Genomic DNA, 26,079 nt, shown 5'->3' on the forward strand with positions numbered 1-26,079 from the left:
TGCTGTTTATAAATCATGATTCTGATTGTGCCCATGGTTGACTTTCTTTGTTCCCACCATCTTTTAATCAGCTATTAGAATAATTTCTTATGCCTGAAAGTCTAATAAATTGTAGTTGGGAACTGTTGATACATGATCACAGTTTATTTTTGTCATAAACATTCTCTCCGGCATTGCTGCTCACAGTTCCGGTCCGTCTGCAACTACTTTAGTTCAGGGATCCCTAGAGTAGAATCCTGAAGTGGTTTCTCTCCACTTACCACATTGTTTTTCTGGTTTCACATAGTTGATAGATCATAGTGTATTCTTCACATGTATTTTTTCTCAAAAAAAGTCCTGCTTTAGTTTACTTCTCAGTGCCCCATGTGGCATCCAATAATTCCACGGTCCCCACCCATCAACACTTTCCAGCAGTTCAAGACGGTTTTGTTTTTTCGTTATTCTTGGTTTTTGCTCAGTTGACAAGAAAGTCACATTGCACAAAGAAGATCAATAGAAGGAGGGAAATTATGGGTGCAATACATCTTATTGGTGAGATAAAAGATGTAAACATCTTGGCAAATTTTCAGAAGGATAGCAAGCATGATTCTTAGACTTCAGAAAGGATGATTTATTTTCCCTTCATCTATATCTTAGTTTCTTGGATTCTTTTTTATCACTTTGCATAAAATACAATGCACATACAAAATTGCAGAAAGACAGATGCGGCTGCTAAAGAACTACACACACACTGCCATAGACACACACATACACACAGAGTTGAAGGTTTATTGTTATTGTTTAACTGGCACCAGGAATATGCAAAAATGGGAATATAGAGAATCTGGTAGCTAAAATGAAAGGACTTGAACGTTTTCTTGTATTTTATAAACAAATATTCAGTACTGTAACTGTCCAGTTTTTAGAGATGCCAGCAAAATAGAAAGTCAACAAAATCTGCTGAACTCAAGTATAGATCATCATTCAGCAACTCTCACCCCAGAGCTTTGGGATGGCAAAGTCAGCCTAAAATATAACTATTTCTAGATTACCAGCCTTTCTGAAAATCCAGATTTCTGATTCTACAGTAAAATGACTATTTTGAGACTATTTTGATTTGTGAAGATTTGAGGATGCAATAGAAATGGGCATTTTTACTTATCTTTGCAGAGAATCAATATACCAGTCAGGGTTCATTGACCAAAAATAAATAACCCCTTGCTTAGCCCTGAAACAACTAATTTACTCAGATAACATCTTGCTTATCATTGAAACACAAATCCTTTGTCTTTGGTTTTGCTGAGTTTAGAGCAGGGGTGAAATGCTACCAGTTCACACCGGTTCAGGCAAACTGGTAATGATAAAAGCTACCGGTTCATCTGAACCAATATTTCCGACGATCAGCTGTGCCACGTGATTTATATTCACTAGAAAGCAGGAAATCCTGCTTTCTAGCAAATCTAAATTGCAGAGCACAGCTGTTCCCCCCCCACGCTGTTCTATTTACCTTGTTAAACAGCGTGCATTTGGCGCACACTGCGCATGTGCATTAAGTGTGCATTTGGTGTGCACTGCACATGTGTGTGCAACATGCTTTATGTGCACACTGCACATGTGCATGCAGCTTTATGTGCACATTGCACATGTGTGTGCACAACGTGCATTTGGCGCGCATCACACATGCGCAGGCAGCAAACCGGTGGCAATCCGCAGAAGATTTCACCACTGGTTTAGAATCCTTTCTCCTGTTCTGATATTCACTGACCACACTGGAATACTGAAAGCTGGGCGGTGGGACAAGGCAGCCAAGCATTGTCTAACATGAGCATAAACCACCTCATGCAATATAAAGCAATGACATGCTGTGTTTCAACAGTGGTATTCACTACTTAAAATCAAAAGTTAATCTCAAAAGGAGTAGGATAATCTGGGATGTACTGTAATTACAAAGCTGACAATTAACATCTGACACTTTTTATAGAAATATTGTAACATTGATATCTCTATAAATCTGGAAAAAAATACTAATAAACCTTAAGAAAGATTCAGTTTCTGATTTTCTCTGCTTCAGGGGAAGTTTGCTTTCATTCAGACATCTTGCAGATCAATGTGATTCGGACAGTCCTGATGAAATGGATGTAATCCCTGCAGTTGTGATTCTGACTACCTGTATCTTAGTACATGTCCTCCCCCACCCCCCTCACTGGACAAGGCATGTAGTTGGGTCAATCTGTTCAATGTTTCCTTATAAGTGGAAGTGCATCGGTCTGCTCTGGAGAGGCAGTTATCTGTCATCTCCTCAAGAGACCATCACTTGACTCAGTGGAACTGGACAATTTCTCTCCAGTCTCCAAACTTCCCTTTTTAATGAAGTCATTGAGAAGGTGATCTGCTTGCACATCCAAAAGGGCCTGGATTATCTGGTCTCTTTCCAGTCAGGATCCAGACTGATTATAGCTTTGATTATGCTTGTTTCTAATTTCACCTAGGCTCAGAATGGGGCTCCTTGACCTCCTATTGGCTTTTAACATCATCAGTCATGGTGTCTTTCTGAATCCCAACTCAGGAGACTGGGAATGGGAGGCGTGATGTTGCAATGGTTTCAGTTCATTTGTTCATATGAACATCGTTCCAGCTGATGTCAGGTTAAGATCTAACAATACACCTCTTCTCAGTTCCCATCTGAAATGATTACTAAAAAACAGGGTATTTCATGGGTAAATCATATGACAAACAATCAGAATAGATGGCTACTGTGGGATCTGATGGACTTCAGAGACAAAGTTCGTTAAAATGCAGAAGGTGTTCTTTTTTTACTGAGACTTTAACAAAAAAAAAATACTTTAAAAAACTAGAATAAGGAAATAATGTACTAGACAGCAGGTAGCAAGCTTTGATACACATACCAGGTTCTAAATTCTAAGACTTAAGGGTCAATCTAACTGCATGCCAATACAGACTTCAGAGTGCAGCTGGAAAGGGAAGAGGTTGATGAAGATGCTACACTCCTTCTGTACTCACCTCTTCCTGTATGGTGTTGTACTGCATATGTAAACCCATAGCATTTAGGCTTAAGGGAGTTGATTACTGTAAAAGCTCCTGTTATACAGATGGTTCTCATTTACTGACCATTTGTACAGTGACCATTATAATGGCACTGAATGAGTGATAGTTACAACCAGATCTTGTACATATGACCATTACTGCATATCCGTGGTCATGTGATTGCAGTTTGCAACTTTCCCTGCTGGCTTCCCACAAGCAAAGTCAAGCAGGGGAAGCCAGCAGGAAGTTGGAAGTCAGTTATATGAGGTCCTCACGTAAAGACCCATACAGTCCTTGTTTAAGCTGCTGTTACTAGACACTGAAGTCACATGGTTTTTTTTTTTTTTTTTTTTTACTTATAATCCCATATGTTTTCGGTTCTAGTTAGTGTTGATAAATGAGGATTACCTGTATCAGCATGCAGAGAAAACTTAAAACCATCTGGGAAGCATTTGCCACAATATACAGGGGATCAACCCAAAGTTTGTGTTTTAGCTTTTTAACTCTTGGCTTGAGCCAAGTTAACAATTCAAGGACTTCGCCTTGGTTTGTTATCTATTGTTGTTTCCAAGATAGGCCTTTGCCTAATAACAGTTTGATATCAGCAAGCTAAACAAACATTTTTCATACAGGTAATGCACAAAAACAGTTCCACCTTCAATTTTTCTTTTTCTAGAAAACAAGCATGTAGGACTGGCTGAGGGAACAGCAACATAGCTGAGGATTTGTCTTTTTGAATATGATCCGTTGACATTGGTGTTGATCGAGTGGAGAGAGATTGAGCCCAGGGCTCCTGCTTTTCAGGGTTTCCAAAAGACACCCGTGAAGACAGAAAGATATAAATATGATGATATCCAACATTACCTCTGCCACCCAGGAGATGCTGTTGAGGTTCTTCTCCAGTGCCTGGAGGCTGTAAAGGTCTGAATGGAGAAGAACAAAATTAAGCTCAATCCTGTCAAAATAGAGCAACTGTGAGTTTTGAATCCTTCTCCACACAGATTTGGGGACTTTCTCTTTCTGGCTTTGAGCCAGGTTCACCCAGAATTAACATGTAATTTGGGTTCATGATTCCTGATGGAAGACCATGGCTATAAGGGCCTTTGTACAAGTTTGCCTTAGGCTCCGATAGCTCCCATGTTTGGATTGAGAGACCCTACTCATGGTGATTTATGCCTTACTTCCCTCACAATTGGTTTATTCTAATGTGCCATACATACAGACCTTGAACAGCCTCTGAAAGTTGCAACTGATCCAGAATGCATGGCATGGGCAGTTTTTGGCATTTCATAATATTTTGGCATAAAACCTATGCTGTGTGTGTTGCAATGGCTTCCTGTAAGGATCTAGACAACATGGAGTGTTTGTTATCATCAATAAATCTGGTGGGCCATCACCAATAAATAGCACAGAGAGCCAGATTATTTGTGGAGCCAATGTGTTGATTGTCTCCGTTTATGCCACCAACAATGGTAGGGTTGTCATCTTCAGGTCCATTACATCACTCAGTGTCATTTTCTATAACCCAAGAGTTGTGCCCTATGGCATCCCCCCAGAAATCCAGATGGCCCTAATTCTGTTGGCTTTATGCAAAGCATTCTGGCTATTCCCCCAGGTTTTGGGGTCAGGAGGTTGACCCCAAAGATTGTAAAAACAGCTAGACTGAATGAGCGCTATTGGTTAATTTGTTTAGTTTTGATTTCAGAATTAGAAGTAGAATTATTTATAGACCTCATACATATGTTATGTTACTTGGTTTGGGGTATTATCTTTAATATTATGCTGCTCATTTGGGTTTTAACCCTCTATTTCCTGACTTGAAGGAAGCTATAAATTGCTCGGTTAAATAAACAAGCAAGCTCAGGCTTCAGAGGAATCAAAAATGTACTGCTGTTAATAACTGTATAAGCTTTTCTAGGCTGGAAAAATTACATTATTGGAATAAAGTGCATGATGTGTTAACCACAGTTGGCAGGTTACATACCATTCAAGTGGGTGTAGAGAAAAATGGTAATATTGAGATCAAGAGGCAGTGATTTTTTTTTGCAATAAAGATTTTAAGCATGCAATATAATATATGAAAACCACAAATATTCACAGAGCAGTTCTTGACACTACTATGTTAATTAATGTGTCACAAATACTTAACCTTATTACACTTCACTTGATCTGCTAATATATGCAAATTCTCTAATGATTTTATATCCTCTGATAAATGTTCTGATACAAATAAAATGAATGTTCTGATACAGATGCACAAATCAGCCAAATAAAACTTATTAACTCAGGCCAAAGAAAATGGGTCTGCTGGGTTTTAAATTATTGCTTGAAAGAGTTGTATTTCAATTTTTCCATTGATGTGAAAGGTTTTATTTGGCCTTAGTTGTTGGTGTGTGTGTGGCTATTATATTACAGAAAGGTGATTACACTGAATGTATCTGGCCTGTTAGATGAACTGTTTTGGAACTGGAGCTTGGAAATAGTTGTGTTTATCAAAGGGTGATGGATTCTGCTCTTAAATTCATACACTGATGTTGGGGAATCCTTTTTATAACAGAGTTGATTTTGGCTTAAAGCTATAATCTAAATTTAGAAATCTCCATACATGTAAAACTTCCATAATAATCTTGGTTTCAGGAATTTTTGCAGAATTAAATGTAGAGCATTCACCCCTAACTCTAATATTGGCCCCCAAGCCCATCAAAACCCAAATCTGTGAGGGAAAGTTACTGAGCTGTATGAAATTACTAATTTACTATGAGAGCTCCATAACCTTCCCACAGCCTGGTATTCTCCAGATCTTTGGGGCTGTAACGCCTAGTTACACTGCAAACTGGCTGGGAATTTTGTCAGTTCAAGGTACTGTTTCTGTGTTGGCAATATTCAACAGCTTATGCAGATTTTAAACATGCTGGCAGGTCCAGCAATCTTGCCCATGTTTGCTTTGATCTAAGTCCACCATGTCCACCCGGGTCCCGGGTGGTGCAGTGGTTATTTCAGTATTGCAGGCAAGCTCTACCCACAGCCTGGAGCTACCAGCATGTTTAAAATCTGGGACAATGGCAGGAAAGTCCTGGAGTTTGAGAATCCCCTATCATGATTTGATCAGTTTCTGGTTGCCTGAAGTTCTGTGATCAGTCTACCCAAGACACTTGAAGGACCTATTGGGTTCCAGGGAGAGCTTGGGCTTGTTCCTGAAGGTCTGTTACATAGTCCAATTGAAGCCTTGGTGCCACCTGGAATGCAAGGCAGGTAGAGCTTTGGAGCAGTTCACGTTTATGCAGCATTTCCCTTCTCATAGATCTTGAGGCTCTCCCTAGTTCATAGAGGAGCTGAGGGAGATGAAACAGGACAAAAAACACTGTAGGACAGAGAGGTCTCAATCAAGTATGATCTCTAGATTCTCTATTAAGGCCTATGTTATGGTAGTAAGGGCAGCAAAACAGCAATGTTTTTTTCTGCCTTTAATATGTCCACAGACATCCAGCCAGCAGCCCTGTTTGGGCTGATCCAGGCCCTTCTGAAGAAGATGATGCTAGAGGTTCACTGTAGGGTCACCGTGATGAATATTCTAAGCATCTGTCAGATAAAGTCACTCTGATTACCTCCAAGGCAGCCTTGAGACAAGTCACACAGTGATGACTAACACTTTAGTATAATGTTGTTATCTGGGATGCATTTGATCCTGTTAAGTCCTGATACAGTAGACAGGGTTCTGTAAACTTGTCACTTGTGTCTGGGGATTTTCCATCTCTTGTTCTGGATGAAGTTTCACTACCCCAACAGAATCAGTAAATAATTTGGGGATCCTCCTAAATTCATGGCTCCTGTTCTAGTAGCATTTGGCAATTGTGGATTGGTGGGGTTTTGCATAACTTTGTTTAGTTCATCAATTGTGCCCTTTCCTGGACTGAAGGGCACTGCTCATCACAACTCATGCCTTGATTACCTCTGTAATGGATTATTACAATGCACTATATGTAGAGGTTCCTTTGAATAACGCCTCAAGCTATATCTGGTTCAGAATATGGCAATGCAGGCAGTTAGGACTACATTGAGCCTTGGTGGCGCAGCAAGAGCCTTGGTGGCGCAGCAGACTAAAGTACTGTTAAGTAACACCAGCTGCCTGCAATTACTGCAAGTTCAAATCTCACCAGGCTCAAGGTTGACTCAGCCTTCCATCCTTTCGAGGTAGGTAAAATGAGGACCCGGATTGTGGGGGCAATAAGCTGACTTTGTATAAAAAAGAACACCGCTTAAGGGGGGGGTGAAAGCCCTACTAAGCAGGTATATACAAAAGTATGAAGGCTATTGCTTAACGCATTGTAAGCCGCCCTGAGTCTCCGGAGAAGGGTGGCATATAAATCGAACCAATAAATAAATAAATAAATAAATTTCCAAGCACTTATGTTGCACTGCTGCGCTACAAGTTGCATTTGCTGCTAGTATGCTTCCGGGCGCAATTCAAGTTGCCAGTTGTCACTTATAAAGTCCTTGCAGGCATGGGGCTGGGTTATTTGTGGGACACCCTCTCCACAATTGTCTTTATCCTGCTCTGTTCAGTCTGTCAAGAGAGTCGTACTGTGGCTCCCATCAGTTTAAGGACTGTCATTTTCTGGACCTAAAAAGTGTCCTTTGCAGCTTCTGCCCATTCCCTATTCCCCCAACCCTTTGGATTGGCTCCAAAGCTGGCAGCTTTTTTCAAAGCTTTGAAGCCCTAGATGTGTTGCCAAGCATAGGGGTTGGAATGTTAGTGGGACTCCATGAGAGTACTGACCTGTAGCAAATTTGCTTTTCCCTTGGTTGTTGTTACGTGCCCAGCATCACCAAGATGAGAAGGGTGGCCATATAAATTGAATAAATAAATAAAATAAATTGAAAATTGGTGATGTGACTCAGGCAAGTTTTTGGATTCCTACCTTCGAGTTCAAAATGGCCAAATTCATTACTGCATGCTTACAACAAAGATGCAATTTGAAGCCAGATATGTTTTACATTAAATGCCCAATTGAAATTTATGTCATCTTGGTTAGTAGTGTTTTTTTTTTTTGAAAAAAGTTTTTTATTTTTATTTCTTATACACATATTGTAAATGTACATTCTCTTATCCATAATTGATCATATATATATACATATTTTTTTCTAATGAAAGCATAAAACTAAGACATTTTAATTACATTTGGGGTTGCTCTTCTACCCTCTCTTTTCTCTCTTTTCACAACAAACCTTCTTCTTCTCCTTTTTTCCCCTCCCTCCTCTCCTCTTCTACTTTCTTCCTCCTCCTCTCTTCTTCCCTACTTCCCCTTCCTCTCCCCCACTCCTCCCCTCTTTTCCCCCTTTCTCATCTTCTCTCCTACTCTTGTCCCCTATCCTTTCTTTCTCTCCTTCCCCTTTCTTCCATTCCTCTCTCTCCCTCTCCTCCTTTATCCCTCTACTTTGTTAGTAGTTTTGATGGTAATTCAAAAGTCCAGACTGAGTTTGCACATCAAGCTAACAGGACCTCTGCTACAGTTTTTAGTATTTGGGAACTGGCAAATTTAGGAGGAGGCTTCATATGGAGAAGAAAAAGAGAAAGCAAGATTAATCTGTGGAATCAATAATGTGATTCTGGAACAATGGATATAGCCTCATTTATATTGGATGATCTGTTGCCTAACACATGCTTCCCAACTTGCTGCTTTCCAGATCTGTTAGTACTGCGAATTTCAAAATTCCTTAGGCATTTTAATGGATGCTAGCAATGGGGAATTGGTGTTGGGTTGGCTCAAGTTACAGAGCCAAATTGAACAAGGATGTTCAATTTAAGGCCAAGGATCACTTGCAACCTTCCCAGCCCTTGGAAAAGTTGACAACAATATTTAATTTTTAATGTGGCAAAAGGTCTGAAATATTAAAGGAGTGGAGAATAAATATATCAAGTCAAATTCATTTTCGATTTAATAAAATCAATTTTAGTTTGGTCTACTTCAGAGATCCCCAAACTTTTCAGCTCAACAATCCTTTCATGAAGTTTCAGATTATTCATCGACCCTCAAACATTTATTATGTGATTAATAATTAAATTAATACTACTTTAACTAATAATACTATGAATAACAACAACATTGACCCTTTGGATAGTCCCAATAACTTTGGAGGTTAATGTTGACCACTTTGGGAGATTCTGGTCTAGTGTGATATGTGATAGCAATAACACTTAGACTTATATACCGCTTTACAGTGCTTTACAGCCCTCTCTAAGGGGTTTACAGAGTCAGCATATTGCCCCCAACAATTTGGGTCCTTATTTTACCCACCTCGGAAAGATGGAAGGCTGAGTCAACCTGATGATGCTCATGAGGCCACTCAGAGCTCAAGAATAGGCATACCTCAGAGATATAGTGGGTATGATTCCAGACCACCACAATTTTTTTATTTGTTTATCTATTATTACAATTAAATTTGTTTGCCTCCCATCTCGCTGCAAGGCAATCCTACAGCAAATATCATATAATATGAGTCATACGAATTGTTTGGTTTCCCAGTGCATATAAAAATTATGTTTACAACATGGTGCTCTATTAAATAGCAATAGCATTATAACTAAAAACAATGTGCATATCTTAATTTAAAAATACTCTATTGCTAAAAAAAAATGTTAATTATCATCTGGGGCCTGCAGCGAGTTGTAATCTTTTTGCCTGTGGAGAATCTTGTAAAAATTTCAGTATCTGCAAAGCAAAACAAAACCAAAGGCAATAAAAGGAAGGCATATGCCTGTACATACCTTGTTCTGAAGAGGAGCATTTTGAGGGAATCCAGATGACTGGACCACTTATAATTTCAACAGCAGATTGCAGTCCCCCCACTCACATGGTATTTATAGGTCGTTTCCCAAATTCTCCATAAATATTATCTGAGTGACAAGGATATAAAAGATCGTCCTTTTTAGTATTTGGTATGTTTCTTAATTAAATTAACTATGTCACTTTTTCACTGGGAGTTCGATACTTAACATTCCCTTCGGCCAATTCATCTTTTAAACCATCTTGAGAAATCATTCTGGCTACGATTCGGATAAATTCTTCTAAATTAGGAGCTGCCACTTGGCCTCCTGAACTGTTGATTGGCCAGAAAAGGCCCAGCAGCAACATAGTGATGTCATCAAAAAGGGAAGGGTGACAAAAAAAAATGGGTCTACATTACATCTATCTGAGGTTGGACTACAAGGGCAAGAGTATGAGAATGGAAGTGTTTCTTGCACAGACTTCTGCTCTTTCTCCTACTCCTACAAACTCCCTCAAACATCAAAACGAAGTAGAAATTGCACTACTAGAACTGGTCATTTTCTCACTGCATTTCCAACAGTATAATCTCAGGGTGATTCAGAGGCCACCAACGAGATGGGATGGCATGTAACTCACAGGCAATGGATTGCTCCCCTCTTGACACAGAGGTTGGTCCAAAGTCACTCTGAAAGTAGCGTACATCAGATGAGCTTTATCCTTGGCATCTTATTTTTGCCTTCTGACCATGGCAGACAAAGAGAGGTTTATCTAAAGTGACTCAATCACTTCCTTCACAACTGGGGGATTTCCCCAGTTCATGCTAAAGGGATGCCCCCAAAATATAATTCCAAAAAAACCCTCTCCTTTAGAGAGAGAAGGAAATTTCTTTCAATTTAGCAAGGGATAACAAAGCAAGCTCTTCGGGTAGCTATTTGCATTTTACACCCAGGTTCTGATCAAGGGCAGACATTAAAATCAGGCACACTGGGCCCTGAGCTCAAGTTCTCTCAGACGCCAGTGGACACAGGATCAGGGCCACCGGTCTTCCCTTTGTTCGACTTTCATTCTCTTTGTTTCTTTTGTTCACCAGACTGGAAAGACTACGATGGCAGAGAGCCTAAGCACCGGGGACAGATTGAAGCCCTGGAACGTTTGTTGCAGCAGGTTAGAGCGTCTCGTCCGAGCTACAGTTGCCGAGGTAAGAGTAAAATATCCATCGGGCAGGGCACCAGGCGAGGCCTCTGTGGCGCCTGTAATTTTAGCAGCCTCCTATCTGGGTTATACCTTCCCATTCATCGGGAAAGGAGAGATATTAATATTTGGGGTGGAAAAAAGGCTTCCAATCAAGTATTCTCCTTCCTCCTTGTCTAACCCGCCCAGCCTCCTCTCTCTCCCTCTCTCCCTCTCTCTCTCTATCTATCTCTCTCCCTCCTTCTCTCTCTCCCTCCCTCCCTCCCCCCTCTCCCTCCCTCCCTCTCTCCCCCTCCCTCTCCCTCCCTCTCCCACCCTCCCTCTCTCCCTCCCTCCCTCTCCCACCCTCCCTCTCCCCCTCTCCCTCCCTCTCCCACCCTCCCTCTCCCTTCCTCTCTCTCTCTCTCCCTCCCTCCCACTCTCTCCCCGCCTCATAAATGAAAACCATTTAAAGTGTTCAAAGCCTTGCTTGCTTGTTTGCAAGAATGGATAACAGAAAATGTTGGAAACGATGCTTTGCTTTAGCCATCTCCTGGACAAACGACAAAATTGCTGCATTCGGCAATTGACTAAAATCAGTGATTTTACCAAACTCCTACAATCTGTAAGAAAAAGGCAGCCCAACTGGATCACATAAAAATAGCTTTTTCTTGTTGCTTCTTACATTGTTGCTTGTTACAAGCCTCCTCCTCTCAATAATGGGAAGAAGCTTCCAAAGTCATGACTTTAATTTCAATCAGCCCTTCTGATGAGTGTGACATTCATGCTGAATGTTCTTGGGAATCCATAAGCACCAAACTTCATAATCTGCACTAGGGTTTCTCAACCCTGATGTAGATTAAGATGTGTGAACTTCAACTCCCAGAATTCTGCAGGCTACCTGGGAGTTCAATCCACACATCTTAGAGTTGCCAAGGTTTGAAACACTGGCCTACACACACAACCTAGCAGGAATTAGTGGGATACGAATATATTTCATGGGACTTCTATGATAGGGTTGTGCAGATCCTCAAAAAGCCTAGTGATTCTTCCATTGCTAGGACAATTTTCAGGAAAGGAATAGAAAGGGACTATGCTAACTTTCACAAAAATGTATGAGATGGGAAAGGAACGCCTTCCATATTGGTTGAAACGTTTCATAGTTTAACCTATTTATAGCATCAGTAGGCCTTTTGCAAAAAAAGTGTCTTCACTTCTACAGCAGTTCCTCGATCTGACCACACAGGATTGCTGCTATTATGTCATGGGCTTTAAAAGCTTAAATAAAGCTTCAGCCCTCTTGCAGTCCCTTCACAATTTTTGGTGAGGGAAATCTCAACCACATGACTATGGAGATGCTATGGCGGTCGTAAATGTAAGGTCATAAAAACACCTTTTCAGCACTGTCATCAGTTTCAATACAAGGCACGAAGTAACACATGGAAAATTATCAAAGAGAGAACCAACCGAGAACTAAGGAAAAATTTCCTGACAGTGAGAACAATTAATCAGTGGAACAGCTTGCTTTCAAAAGTTGTGAGTGCTCTGGAGGTTTCTAAGAAGGGATTGGAGTTGGGCATCCATGTGTTAGAATGGTATAGAGCAGTGATGGGATTCAATTTTTTTAACAACCTGTTTTGTGGGCGTGGCTTATTTGGGGGCGTTGCTTGGTCGTCATGTGACTGGGTGGGTGTGGTTAGCTGGTCATGTGATCGGATGGCCGTGGCTATGTGCATATGGACTACTCAGAGGACTGAAAAAAGTCATTTGCCCTAATGACAGTTTGCTTCAATGGTTGTAAGTGTGAAAAACGGTCATATGTCACTTTTTTCAGAGCCATTGTAACTGTTGTAAGTCAAGGATTACTTGTACAAAAATACAAAAAGCTTCTTTGCTTGCAAAAAGCTGCCCTAAATACCAATCATTAGATTAAAAATTCCTGCAGACTGGAGTTACAAATCAGGCAAGGTGGCAGAGCACCTTGAGGAATTAAAATTAATTAATTAATGATCTGAGGTGGTGCAATGGTTAGAGTGCAGTACTGCAGCTACTTCAGCTGACTGCTAGTTCAGCAGATCAGCAGATCAAATCTCACCAGCTCAAGGTTGACTCAGCCTTCCATCCTTCCGAGGTGGGTAAAATGAGGACCCAGATTGTTAGGGGGCAATATGCTATTTAGTATCCTGTCTTTGGTGTAAGCCGCCCAGAGTCCTCAGAGAGTGGCCGGCATAGAAATATGACAAATAAATAAATAAATAAATAAATAAATAAATAAATAAATAAATAAATAAATAAATAAAATAGTTAAAATGCAATGATAACTATCAGCAGCCAACTCTTGTTCATAAAGTGAAACCCTTTAGCAGAGAGGTCATTTAAGCTCTCCAGAATGAAGCAAACGAGCAAACAGAGTATCTATTGCTTGTTAAACCAATTACCAGAACAAATAGAAACAGGAACTAGTCAGATTTCCGAAGCTGCTTCTTTTCAGGAACCAAGATTAACATTTTTCCTTCCAAACAAAGCTGAATAGAGAAAATTATCTCATCACTAAACAGGATTAAACATCACCAAGCACAGAATTAAACTTCACCAAAAACCAATCAGAAAGGGTATGTAAACTCACGTTTGGATGTCAATCTTTCTAGCTAGCCAATAAGCCTTGCTGAATGTCACTCATCTTGGTTCCTTGTCATTAAAAGCTTCTGCTTCGTTATTCAATTATTTCTTCAAAGCGCTGATCATTGCACACTGGCTGAAAGAACTCCAACAGGGGAGTATTTCCTTCCAACAGTGGTGTAAAAAGCTTTAAAGAACCCTTCCCCTTTAAGAAAGTCAAGCAAAAACAAAAAACAAAAAAACACCCCCCCGAGAAGCTCCGGAACCGGAAGCGACAGTAAGTCTAGACGTTACTGCCAATAATGTAATAAGGGTTAATGGAGAGGCAGTTTCTGTAAGCAGGGCAATAAAGATTAGGCTAGGAAACAACACCAGAAAGTTGTAATTCCTTACAGGATTAACCCTGTAAAGTGGAAAAAAACAAGCGGTTCTCCGAATTGCTTAACTACTTAACAACCAGTTCTACCGAACCGGTGCGAACCTGTAGAATCCCACCACTGGTATAGAGTCTTCTGCTTGAGCAGGGGGTTGGACTAGAAAACCTCCAAGGTCCTTTCCAACACTGTTATTCTGTGCTCTCTAAATAGCACAGTTGCTAACTGAGGCTTGCTTCTAGAGCAGGGCTGCCAAATTCCCAGCTCGCGGGCCGGATGCATTACACACTGGACACACCCACGCCCGGTTTAGCAAAGGAGAAAAGATCCCGCTATGTCATGTGATGTCGCCATGACAACGTGAGCTTGACACCCCTGTTCTAGAGAATCAGCACAATGCAGCTTGCCAAAATGATGCCCTTCAGGGTAGACCAGATCAAGAAACAGTGGAAGAATTGAATTACCGTATTTTTCGGAGTATAAGATGCACCTTTTTTCTGCCCTAAAAGGGGGTGAAAATTTAGGTGTGTCTTATACACCGAATGTAGCCCCGCCCACCCACTGGCCCCCACCCTTTGGCCTCTGCCTCACAGCAGTTACCTCCTTGCAAGCAAACAGCAAGAAAAAACAGTTCCTTTTAGCTTCAGCACAGCCTAATTAGCATAAGTTGATTAGATCGGCCTCCGACTCTCAGCTGATTTGCTCTCAGCTGTTTTGCCCGGGCCTCTGCTGCTTGCTGCAAAGAGGTAAATTGCTGGAGCAGATTTTTTTTTTTTTCCTTGTGCTAATCAAGCTATACTGAAAATGGAAATGAAAGTAAAGCAGGCTGTTTTCTGTTTGCTGCAATGAGGCAAAATTGCGCAGAGGCAGATTTCTTTTTCTTCTTTTCCTCACTGAAAAAGATAGGTGCATCTTATACTCCGGTGCGTCTTATACTCTTACAGTATATCTTAGTAAGATAGGATGCAGGAGCAGAATTTTGCAAACCTCCCTTGTGCTTTTCCCCCTCCCTTTTAAATTCCAATAAAATCAGAAAAAAGGAGCCTGCTGGAGCCTCTTCCAAATACTATTTTGTTTCCCACCGTGCTACTTTTCTGTTCCATCTACACAAATAGGCGTCACCTATTTCTCTACCTAATCGATGGTCTGATCAATAAAACAGTTTTGTAGATGTTGCCTCCTAGAGCTTATTTGGATTATTACTGATTGGAAACTGAGCAATCTCAACATGAATTGTCCCTCTGCCCCTTCATAATCCTCAGGTGAATCAAAATTCTTGCAGTTTATTGACGCACTATAAGGATAAAATAAATTCCTTGGTTAAGGTCACAGGCTAAAAACGTGATTCTTTTGTAGACTGCTATGCAACTGTTCTGACTATCAAAAATCTGATGTTCCCATTTTTGTAACTATGGTAACATCCATGCGAGAAGAACATGCCTTTTTGAAAAGGATTGACGACATTGCCTGAATAAGTGGGTTCTTACCATCATCATCCCGTCATCAATAAACAAAATTATTTTTGCTGTCTTAGGAGAAAAGTGCAATATAAATTGACTAAATGTTAAATAATGAGAAAATGGTCTGGATAATGCATTTGGAATGTGGGACAATACAAGTAATCCTTGCTTAATGACCAGTTGTGTTATGACTATTCAAAGTTACAATGGCCACAGAATGGGTGCTTTAGATCCATAAAGCATGGGCCATCGTAAATGGTTGTGTTTCCCCCTGTGGGCAGGTGAGCACATGTCGGGGAGGTTAGCTTTACAACTTATCACTGATTTTTGTGGTCATCTGTCTGTGATTCATGGTGGGTTTTTTTTGCTGATTTCCAGCATTCTCTGCCAGTTTCCAGTTAAAAAAAACACATTCTGGTAGAGAGAAGTTCCCTGAGGATGGGCTCCAGCATGAGTCCAAAAGCTTGGAAGACTAAACCTCTGGTTTCGGTGACCAACCCAGATTGGATCCTGCAAAAAACACCCAGATAAATGAATTGTTTTGCTTAAAGATTGTTGCCTTCACTTAATGGCCACATTGTTCATTTAACGACCATCATAAAAAAAACAAAAACCAGAAATTTACTTCCGATCTTGTGGCTGCTTTGACTTACAACTGTAATTCCAGGGTTAAATTGAAGATTACCTGTAGCTCCTACAGGTGGATATATGTGGGATAATATAGAGACAGAGTCTGATTTCTGGAACAACATATCACATCTGGAAGTAGTGATCTCTCTCAAACACACAACACACACACACACACACATTAAGCAAAAAGCAGCAGTGCTTGAAGGAGTAATACTCAATATAAGGGTCTTTGTTTACTGGCCATCTGTTCATTGACCATTCAAAGTTGCAACAGCAACTTACAACCAGTCCTCAAAGATCCGGGTGTTGCAACACCCCCCACAGTCACATTTTCATAATTCAGGTGTTCACGCTTACAATTGCATGGTTGCAGCATCCTCCCATGACACCGTTTATAACTTTCCCTGCCGGTTTCCCATGAAGTCAGTGGGGAAGCCAGCAGGGAAGGTTTCAAATTGTTTTGATATGTCCCTTTGGCCTTCCTGTACTTGCACTGTGCCACACCATCCATCCCCTGTCCTTCCTGCCATTGTACCACACCGTATACATACACACCTGGATTTCCTGTGCTCGCACGCAGCTTGCACCAAGCCTCCCAAGCCCTCGCTCCACTCACACACAGTCTCTGCCAGCCCTCAGTGCCTTCTTTAGTTTTTCCCAGCCCCCTGCAGCACCTCCGTGGCACCCCCATACTCCTTATCTGGGACTCCTACCATTTCCCAATTAATGAACCATGAACCATGTATCTTGGGGTTAACGATGGCAACTGGGACTACTGGAATTGTCATCATTAAGTGATGCAGTGATATGTCATTGCACTTTACAATCATATTGCTTAAGGATGGCAGTCCCGGTCCCAATTGCAATTGAAACCTGAGATCTACTATGTATAGTTTTTCCTTCCAGAAGCAGAGGTGCTGTAACCATGAGATGCCATTTGAAAAGGGTAATGCATGATTCACCTAAAGGAAGCTTCAAATATCTTATAGTATATGGCAAACTATTTTTTAAAAGCCACTTAACCCTTTCCTTCTCAGAGTAGAATAAGTATTCCACACAGAAATGGAAATCCTACACCAGCTTCTTTACAAGCAGAGAGTGGGATTCCCTGTGTGCCTTGATATCTGTGGGATGACCAAAGACGGGAGCAGCCCTACCAGCCCCCACCCCCCCAAAAAGGAGCCCTGTAGGCTAATTTTTAATAGGACAAAAGGGGGACATTAAATGCATGGAAAAAAACATAATACGCTCTGATTTTATTTAGTTTCAAATCAAATTTAGTTTTAATCCTGGCCTTATTTGCTTCCTTGTCTAGGCTCCTCCAATTGTGTGTGTGTGTGTGTGTGTGTGTGTGTGTGTGTGTGTGTGTGTGTGAGAGAGAGAGAGAGAGAGAGAGAGAGAAGAAAGACAGAGACAGACATAGAGAGAGACAGAGACAGACATAGAGAGAGACAGAGAGACAGAGAGCGAGAAGGAAAGAGAAAAAAGAGAGAGAGACAGAGAGAGCGAGAGAGAGCAAGGGAGACAGAATGAGAGAAAGAGAGAAATCTTCTATACACAATTCAAAAATGCATCTCTGCTCTAATAATACAGATTTGTAGCTGGAGAAGATACGTAGGAGAAAATTGTCAAACAAAAAAGAGGTGCTTCATTTAGAGGCTTCCAATTTCTTACGCATCCCTCCCTCTTCCTGTCAGACTCTATAGCAATCTCCAAACTAAGCTGTAGAAGAAGAAAAAACATTTTAAAATAACCTCAGCATATTTGCAAGAGAGAATTGGTTGATGACAGAAGGCTTAAACCCCCCCCTCTCTCTCTCTGGTCACTTTTCTTTAGCAAACGGCCTTTCATCCCCTGCCTTAAAATAACTTAGATACAAACTGTGTAGTTCTTTGTACGTTCTTATGAGCAGGCTTGTTTAATTTTAGTAAATTTTAGTAAATAAAATGTAAATGTATTTAAAATAAATAAACAGATGGGGAGGTGAAAGGATGGACAGATAGAACTGAAAAATTTTTTTATTTTTTTTCTTATATAGTTCTGCAGTTAGTGATGGTAGACCTTTCACTATAGGTTTCTAAGCATTGTTTGTCCTCTGGGGGGGAGAAAGTGCTGTATGTAGGAATTGTAGTTTTTACAATCTACACTACAGACAAGGAGGAATCAGAAATCACTAATAGAGAAAGACGCCTCTCCGCCAATCTATAACTTCTAGATATAGAAAGTCAAAAGAATAAATCGGATATAATGATGACCTGGTGAGATATTGATTTTAAAAAACTAATTTTGGGGGGGGGGGGGAACTCTTGACAACTATATTGGGACGACCGCATTTTCAGAAGTGCTTATAAATACAGGTAGTCCTCGAATTACAATCATAATTGAGCCCAAAATTTCTGTTGCTAAGTGAGACATTTGTTGTTTTGTTGCATTTTATGACCTTTCTTGCCACCAGTTGTTAAGTGAATCACTGTTATTAAATTAGTAACATGGTTGTTAAGTGAATCTGGTTTCCCCCATTGACTTTGCTTGTTCAGAAGATCGCAAAAAAGGGATCACGTGACCCTGGAATACTGCAACTCATCATAAACTGTGAGTCAGTTGCCTGAAATTTGATCAAATGACCATGGGAATGCTGCAATGATCGTAAGTATGAAAAATGGTCATGTCACTTTTTTCAGTACTGTTGTAACTTCTAACAGTCACTAAACAAACTGTTATAAGTCAAGGACTACCTGTAGTTCAGGTCAGTGGTAAAATTCAAATTTTTTTACTACCGGTTCTGTGGGCGTGGCTTGGTGGGCGTGGCAGGGGAAGGATACTGCAAAATCCCCATTCCCTTCCCACTCCTGGAGAAAGGATATTACAAAATCTCCATTCCCACCCCACTCTGGGGCCAGCCAGAAGTGGTATTTGCCAGTTCTCTGAACTACACAAAATTTCCGCTACCGGTTCTCCAGAACCTGTCAGAACCTGCTGGATTTCACCCCTGGTTCAGGTGTTCCTTTTGAACTTGCTTTGCATATATTAGTATCCTTAGACAGTCTTTTTTTCCCCCCTAAATTTAATATGGCACATATACACACACAAAGAAAACAACCTATAGATTATTGCAAGCAGCAAAGTCATCCATTTGTCTTCAGAACTAAGATAAATGTATTTCACAACTGCAGGTTGCTAGGCATTTCTTGGGGATCTAAAACCTTGGGTTGTTTTTTTTTTAATTTCCCTTCTTCTACTTTTATGATTAATTTATTTTTTTTTATAGTTAAATGGATCTATGTGAGAAGCTAAGGAAACCAGAAAGTGGGAAATGTTTTCCTTATCCAGTGAAATGCTGAATCGCTAATTCCAAAGTCAGTCCATAAAAATATTTGAATTACAATGTGAGCAGTGGAACCAGCTCTTCTTATATATTCAGCAAAAGGCCGAATAATAGGCACATCTAATTGGCACAAATGGGCCTATTCCCTTGACTTTCCCTGACAGGATAGCCCCAGATCCTATTCAATATGCATCATCACTTTTAATTGTCCTTTTGAATGCTGGCTTACCAATAATGTGTAGAACATCAATGTTTGTTACCTATAAAGTACAGTTGTATCTTGGTGCACAACTGTTTTGAAACTCATTGAATTTGGTACTGAACACATTTTGACGTGAAAGTTTTGTCCCAGTACTCATCATTTGTTTGGTACACAACGCACAACTAGAACTTGTCAGTATCGGCTGCCTTGTAACTCACTATATTATTCCTTATGGGAAAAATTTGTTTGATACTCATCGTTTTTGATACTCATCACACCTCCCAGAACCAATTAACGATGAATACTGAGGTACCACTGTATATTGGAACAGCATTCATTGTAAAGCAGAGTGTTGTATTCAAACCTAGAAGCAGGTTTGATTTTCAATAGCCTTTAAATCCAACTCATCGATTTATTTATTGGTTCGATTTATATGCCGCCCTTTCTCCGGAGACTCAGGGCAGTTTACAATGTGTTAAGCAATAGCCTTCACACTTTTGTATATACCTGCTTAGTTGGGCTTTCGGGGGCCCCTAAGCGGTGTTCTTTTTTATACAAAGTCAGCTTATTGCCCCCACAATCCGGGTCCTCAGTATCCACAGTAGAGGACTTAAACTGAGCATAACCTGCAGATTACATGTGGTTTGCCGAAACTTTGCCCATTTTTTCCTGCTTCCCCACTGATCCATCATTAGCTGGGCATTAGAGGAAACATTATGATCTCTCACAGCTATTGTTATATGAGGACAATATTTTGCATTGGGATTCCTGGAGGAAGTTTGCTCTTCCCCACACCTCCCCTGCAACTAAGTTCACTCTTTCTGCCATACTAATGGCAGAAGGAAAACAAGCTGGCATTGCTGCGTATGCTTTAACTTTTCCAGCGAGGGGGATTTGGTCAGAATGGTTTCTTCCCTGCTGCTTTTTGGAGACAGGCTGTGTGGGGATGAATGCGCGTGGCTGTATGTGCCAGAGACAATGAATGAATGAGAACTCAAGTAATAAATAAAAATAAGAGGAAAAAAAAAGAAATGGGCATTGCCACTCAGTTCTTTCTTTGGATATGCCCATTCTGGATTTTTGATCTTGTTGCATGGGCAGCATGCAAGCCCGGTCACTTTCTCATGTGGGAATGTGGATTTTTGATTGCACAAAGATTTCTCACTTCTGTGCCAGTTCAGAAAAGCTAGGAATTTCAGTGAACCTGTAAATAGAAGGCATGAGCACTTTTATTCGCAATTGACTTTTATTCCTCAATCATGTTGGCAGTTAATTTCATAATCAGTCCTGGATTTTCTACCAAGTACAAGGAATTGTGACCAGTTGCAGCTTTCCAATACCTGGACCATCCAATCTCGTTTGCACTTTCAACTATAAAGTTCATTCTTTAAATGCCTTGATATACCGGTAGATGTTTACCTTAAGATATGGCCCTCTAGATATAAATTATTCTGGTGCTATGTCTAAATGAGAAATTCAAGAAATGCCGAGAGGCAGTTTCCATGGCAGTCAAGTTCTCTTATACATTTGAAAGTAACTTTGAATCTTTTCTCTGTTTGCTTAAAAATAGCCAATGGTTAGGGATTTTTGCTCTTGACTATAAGTTACACATTTTCCCATTATCTTTATGCCTAAAGTAATCTAACAATTTTTTCTAGAAACCACAATTTTGTATGTTGATTATGTTATACAGCTATCTAACAATGTAATGTCATTTAGTGTCTTCTCCAGCTGAATGTTCTTATCTTTCCAGGATAAGAACAAGAGAAATACCTGGGTTGCTTTAAATTGTTCTAAGTACAAGAGTTCTACTTGTTTTCCAGCTATGAAAACATTCATTAATGTATCTCTACTTACCTATAACTTTTAAAAGGTATTTGTTAGTTTTTGTGGCTTTGAATCATGGTTGCCTCCTGGCAACTGCTTAAACATTCAAGTCGCTGCAGCTTTCTTGGAAAGATTTCAGAAATGCTTTGCTATTGTCTGCTTCTTTAGGCTGAAATAGACTGATGGGTCCAAGATCACCCAGCTGGCTTCTTGCCTAAGGTGAAACTAGGATCCATGGTCTTCTGGTTTCTAGCCTCAACCACTACACAAACTGGCTAACTTTAAAGATACATAGATAATCCATCAAAATATCTGTTCTTAGGCTGGTGCATTAACTAGAGTACCAGGTGGCTGGTGTACCAAACTGGCTGTTTTGATTTTTATGGATTATTAAAAGTATTTTTGAAAATAGTAAAGAAATTAATTGCATTTTAATAGAAAATCTATTTGTTGTGAGCCTTGGTGGCGCAGCAGACTAAAGTACTGTTAAATAGCACCAGCTGCCTGCAATTACTGCAAGTTCAAATCTCACCAGGCTCAAGGTTGACTCAGCCTTCCATCCTTTCGAGGTAGGTAAAATGAGGACCCAGATTGTGGGGGCAATAAGCTGACTTTGTATTAAAAAAAAACACCGCTTAGAGGGGGCCAAAAGCCCTACTAGGCAGGTATATACAAAAGTATGAAGGCTATTGCTTAACGCATTGTAAGCCGCCCTGAGTCTCCGGAGAAGGGCGGCATATAAATCGAACCAATAAATAAATAAATAAATAAATAAATAAATAAATAAATAAATTTGCATTTTCCAAATAATGCAATGAAGCATGAATACTTGGGAATGTCTTCAGATGGCCCCAGACTGGACCAGAGTTTCTAAATAAGGGCACACATGTTTTTTTTTAATTTTCATTTTCAGTGGTTTTATGCTGGACCACTGGACCACTTTTATGATCATATTTTTCAGAGTTTCACATGCTTCTTGAAGTGTTTTTCCCTTTAGGGTTTTCATCCATGAAATCTTTCCTAGGCTTTCTCTGAGTTTGTTACAATCAGCTCTTTTAAAGTTAAAGACACTGATTGGATTATGTTCTATTGCTTGTGTTTGCTTTATATTGAATTCCAATATGACTTGATCACTCTCCCCCAAGGTTCCAACAACTTCAACTCTCTCTATCACTTTTTCTTTATTAGTAAGAATTAGACCCAGTATAACTTTTCCTCTAGTTCCCTCCTCTACCTTTTGGATGGCAAAGTTGTCAGCTAGGTTGATTAGGAATCTGTTTGATCTCCCACTTGCTGCACAGTTTGTCTCCCAGTTGATATTAGCGTAGTTAAAGTCTCCCATTATTACTGTGGTGTGTTTTCTATATACATTTGTTAATTGATTAGCAAAAGGTTAGTTTATTTCTTCTGCTTGGTTGGGTGGCCTATAGTATAATCCTATAGCAATTTCATTCTTTTTTCCTAAACACTAATAAAGTTAAGTGCATGCCATCTACTTTTGTAGGTGTGCTGCAATTGTGTTTGATCCATCTTCTGTAGATTTGGTAGCAATGAAAGATACATCAAACTCACAGCACAGGCAAATAATAACTTCCTCTTTATCCATTAGAAATCCTTCCTAATTTCTCCTCTCCTCATCCACTATGTCAGTTATATTTGCTTTTATTTAGTGACATAATGAAGATTTGTTTTAATGTCACCTGCCAAACAGTTTAACTACTCGGTACAGAACAGATTTATGCCTTGTGTCTTTCCATAAAAATTTAAATGCTGGCTGGTATCCCATCATCATTTTTTACTGTTGGAGGACAACCGTTTAAGATAATACTGTTGGATGGCTATACATAATCATCAACATCAGAAAGACTATGCTTCTCAATTAACCTTTTTGCATTTACACATAATCACAATGCTGTATAAACATGTCTTGGCAACATCTTTTTTCCGCTATGTCCTTACAGATTTGCTTTCATCTCATTGCCTGCCTTTGAGTGAGAGCATTGAGTCAATGTACCAGGCAGTTGCATGAGATGTATACGTTTCTTTGCTCATCAAGTTGGAGAAAACCTATTTTCCAAAGCACCAGAAAGCCAGAGAAGAAACAATGGATGGAAACTAATTAAAGAGAGAAGCAAGCTAGAACTAAAGAGAAATTTCCTAACAGTGAGAACAATTAACCAGTTAAATGGCTTGCCTTCAGAAGTTGTGGGTGCTCTATCACTGGAGGCTTTTAAGAAGAGACTGGACAAATTGTATAGGGTCTCCTCCTCCTCCAGGGTCCCTTTCAACTTCGTTATTCTGAAATCGGATGGCTACGAAGAGAAGCAATCAAGGCAAGATGGACAATGGGAATGGCAAACTGCATTTTGGTATAGTTTCCTAGGGTGGTGAGAGAGTGCTTCACAGTAGCAGTGAGAAAAGGTCTCATATCTATACAAAGGTTCATGTGCCCAAACATGCTGTTGAACTCATGTTTTATTAGTAGGCTTTACACTGATCAACAGACAGAACCATGTTACCCAGAAGTTACAGAATGTCCACAAAACTCCTAGACCTTTGTTTAAAAATGGATTGACATTAATAGGATTGTAGCATTCTCACATGAAATCTCATATGAGAAAACCTCACACATGATTATCGGGAAGAGGTGAGTGCTGAAATCTAAGGAGATTTAAGAATTTGTTTGAAGTAGCAAGGCTCTTTTTATTTTCTTACGTTAAGTATTTGCAGAAAGTTTTTCCCCCCTTCATTTTATGGCTTTATAGCTCACTTGCCTTATCATTTATTGATGCTGCTTTGCTTTTGGATACAGCTTTGCTGTCATACAATTAGTATCACACTATGTTATTTATTAGCTAATTAAATGGTAGGCTTTTCAATGTTTCTTCCTGTGGATCTCAAATTATTTTTTAATCCCACTCGAGTATTTCTGGCCCCTGTTTATTCAAAATTATAAAAACAAAGCCTATCATCAGGGTGGGAATAGCTGTGACAGTGCTAGTGTTTTGGTTCTTTAGTAATGGTCATTAAGGTCCTCATGGAGTGAAGCCAAATCATTTGATTAACCAAGTGGTGTACCTTCCTTTTGTAAATGCATCCTGCATTATACCAAAAAAAAATTCCACTCTGCAATTATATCAATAGAATAAATATTGATATAATCGCATCATAGTGTTTTCTATAATACATTATAAAGAGGGAGGTAGGGAGGGAGGTATATACTGTACATATGGATTTTTATTATAATAGTAAAATCTAATAGCAATAGCACTTAGACTTATATACCGCTTCACAGTGCTTTACAGCCCTCTCTAAGTGGTTTACAAAGTCAGCATATTGCCCCCAACAATCTGGGTCCTCATTTTACTCACCTCAGAAGGATGGAATACAAAATAAGCTTTTAAAAAGAAGAATACAAAGTAGGAGAAAAATGCAAGAAAAAAAGACAAGAAAAAGAAAAGTAGGGATACTACATTTGTAGGGACAATAAAGAGAAAAGAAATATAGAAAGAAATTATTTCCAATCTGCATCACAACAGATATAAAGAAATTTAGGGACTCTTCACTCTCTCCAATGTTACAAACATTTATCTCTTCCTCCCATATCCCTTGTGTATCTCTTGTGTATAAATAAATCCATAAAGCATCATCTTCTCAGTCCTGGTGCAGATAGAAAGTCTATAAAGGGTTGCCAGATGTAAGAATTTATCTTTTTTTTAACCTTGATCAAATAAAGCAACTGTATATTCCTTCATTTTGCTTCTAACAATCATCATTTTAGTTCATTCAAATATTGTTGTACTATGTGATTTTTCTTCATTTTTTTTAATCTCATTACACAAAGTTCTTTAAGACTTGAACAGCTCTTTTGTATCCAGTAGGAAAAAATTATCAGCGTCACTCTCTTGGTTTATCATTCATATTTCCTTTCCAAACTTTAAGGCCTCAGTCAGTTTCTTTGGTAGATCCATAAAACATTCTTTTCTAATTCATTCTCTTGGTCTTCAGTTGTAAATCCACTTTTGATGCCATCTGTATCTTGTCAGCTATTTTTTTTCTACATGGGACATTTCTTCAATAACTTCCTCTGGGCATAGTCTATTCAGAGATGCAGACATCATTACTAACGTTGTTGATATTTTCTAATTCCATTCTTCAAAAGTCTCATCCAGTAGTTTCATTGTTAGAATGTTTTACAACATTTTGCAGATTTAGGTAGATCTTTAACTAAAAACTTTAGTCCCCTCTAGTATCCAGTTTTTGAAAGATAAAATTTCTTATCTTTGTTTTTTCTTATAAATACCAATCAGAGTCTTTAACTTTTTTTAGCTTATGATTATTATTTTTCCCATTCAGGATTGAGGGCAGACTCACCCGACATTTTTCAGACTCGACAGTCCAAAGGTCTTAGAAATAGTTAATAAGCAATTTCTGAAAAAAATTAAAAAGTGGGTTTTGAAACTTACTGTCTGTTAAAATTCTCTTTCATGGTTGCAAGTAAAATAACTGATCCCGTCACTTCCCAGTGCTAAAAGCCATGGAAAACCCCTGCCTTGCAGTTTCCTCTTGAGAACCAACTGTCCAGAGAACATGTGGGCAATCTCCCATTTTCTCCTTATCTGGAGAGGTTCCAAGGAACTGGTCTACTACCCGGTTTCTTGGTCTTTGCCCAAGTCATTAG

The 26,079-nt window shown here is 39.6% G+C and overlaps 1 protein-coding gene across 1 annotated transcript in view; it reads left to right on the forward strand.

Moving 5' to 3' along the window:
• Positions 1 to 26,079, forward strand: part of ANKFN1 (ankyrin repeat and fibronectin type III domain containing 1) — a 171,293-nt gene that overhangs the window by 98,104 nt on the left and 47,110 nt on the right. The window contains exon 9 of the mRNA XM_034412490.3: positions 10,882 to 10,989. Within this exon, the coding sequence (XP_034268381.2) occupies positions 10,882 to 10,989 (108 nt within the window). The remainder of the gene's footprint in view (positions 1 to 10,881; positions 10,990 to 26,079) is intronic.

The sequence above is a fragment of the Pantherophis guttatus genome, chromosome 2 (genome assembly GCF_059756535.1).
Source record: "Pantherophis guttatus breed Tessera chromosome 2, ASM5975653v1, whole genome shotgun sequence".
Classification (NCBI taxonomy): domain Eukaryota; kingdom Metazoa; phylum Chordata; class Lepidosauria; order Squamata; family Colubridae; genus Pantherophis; species Pantherophis guttatus.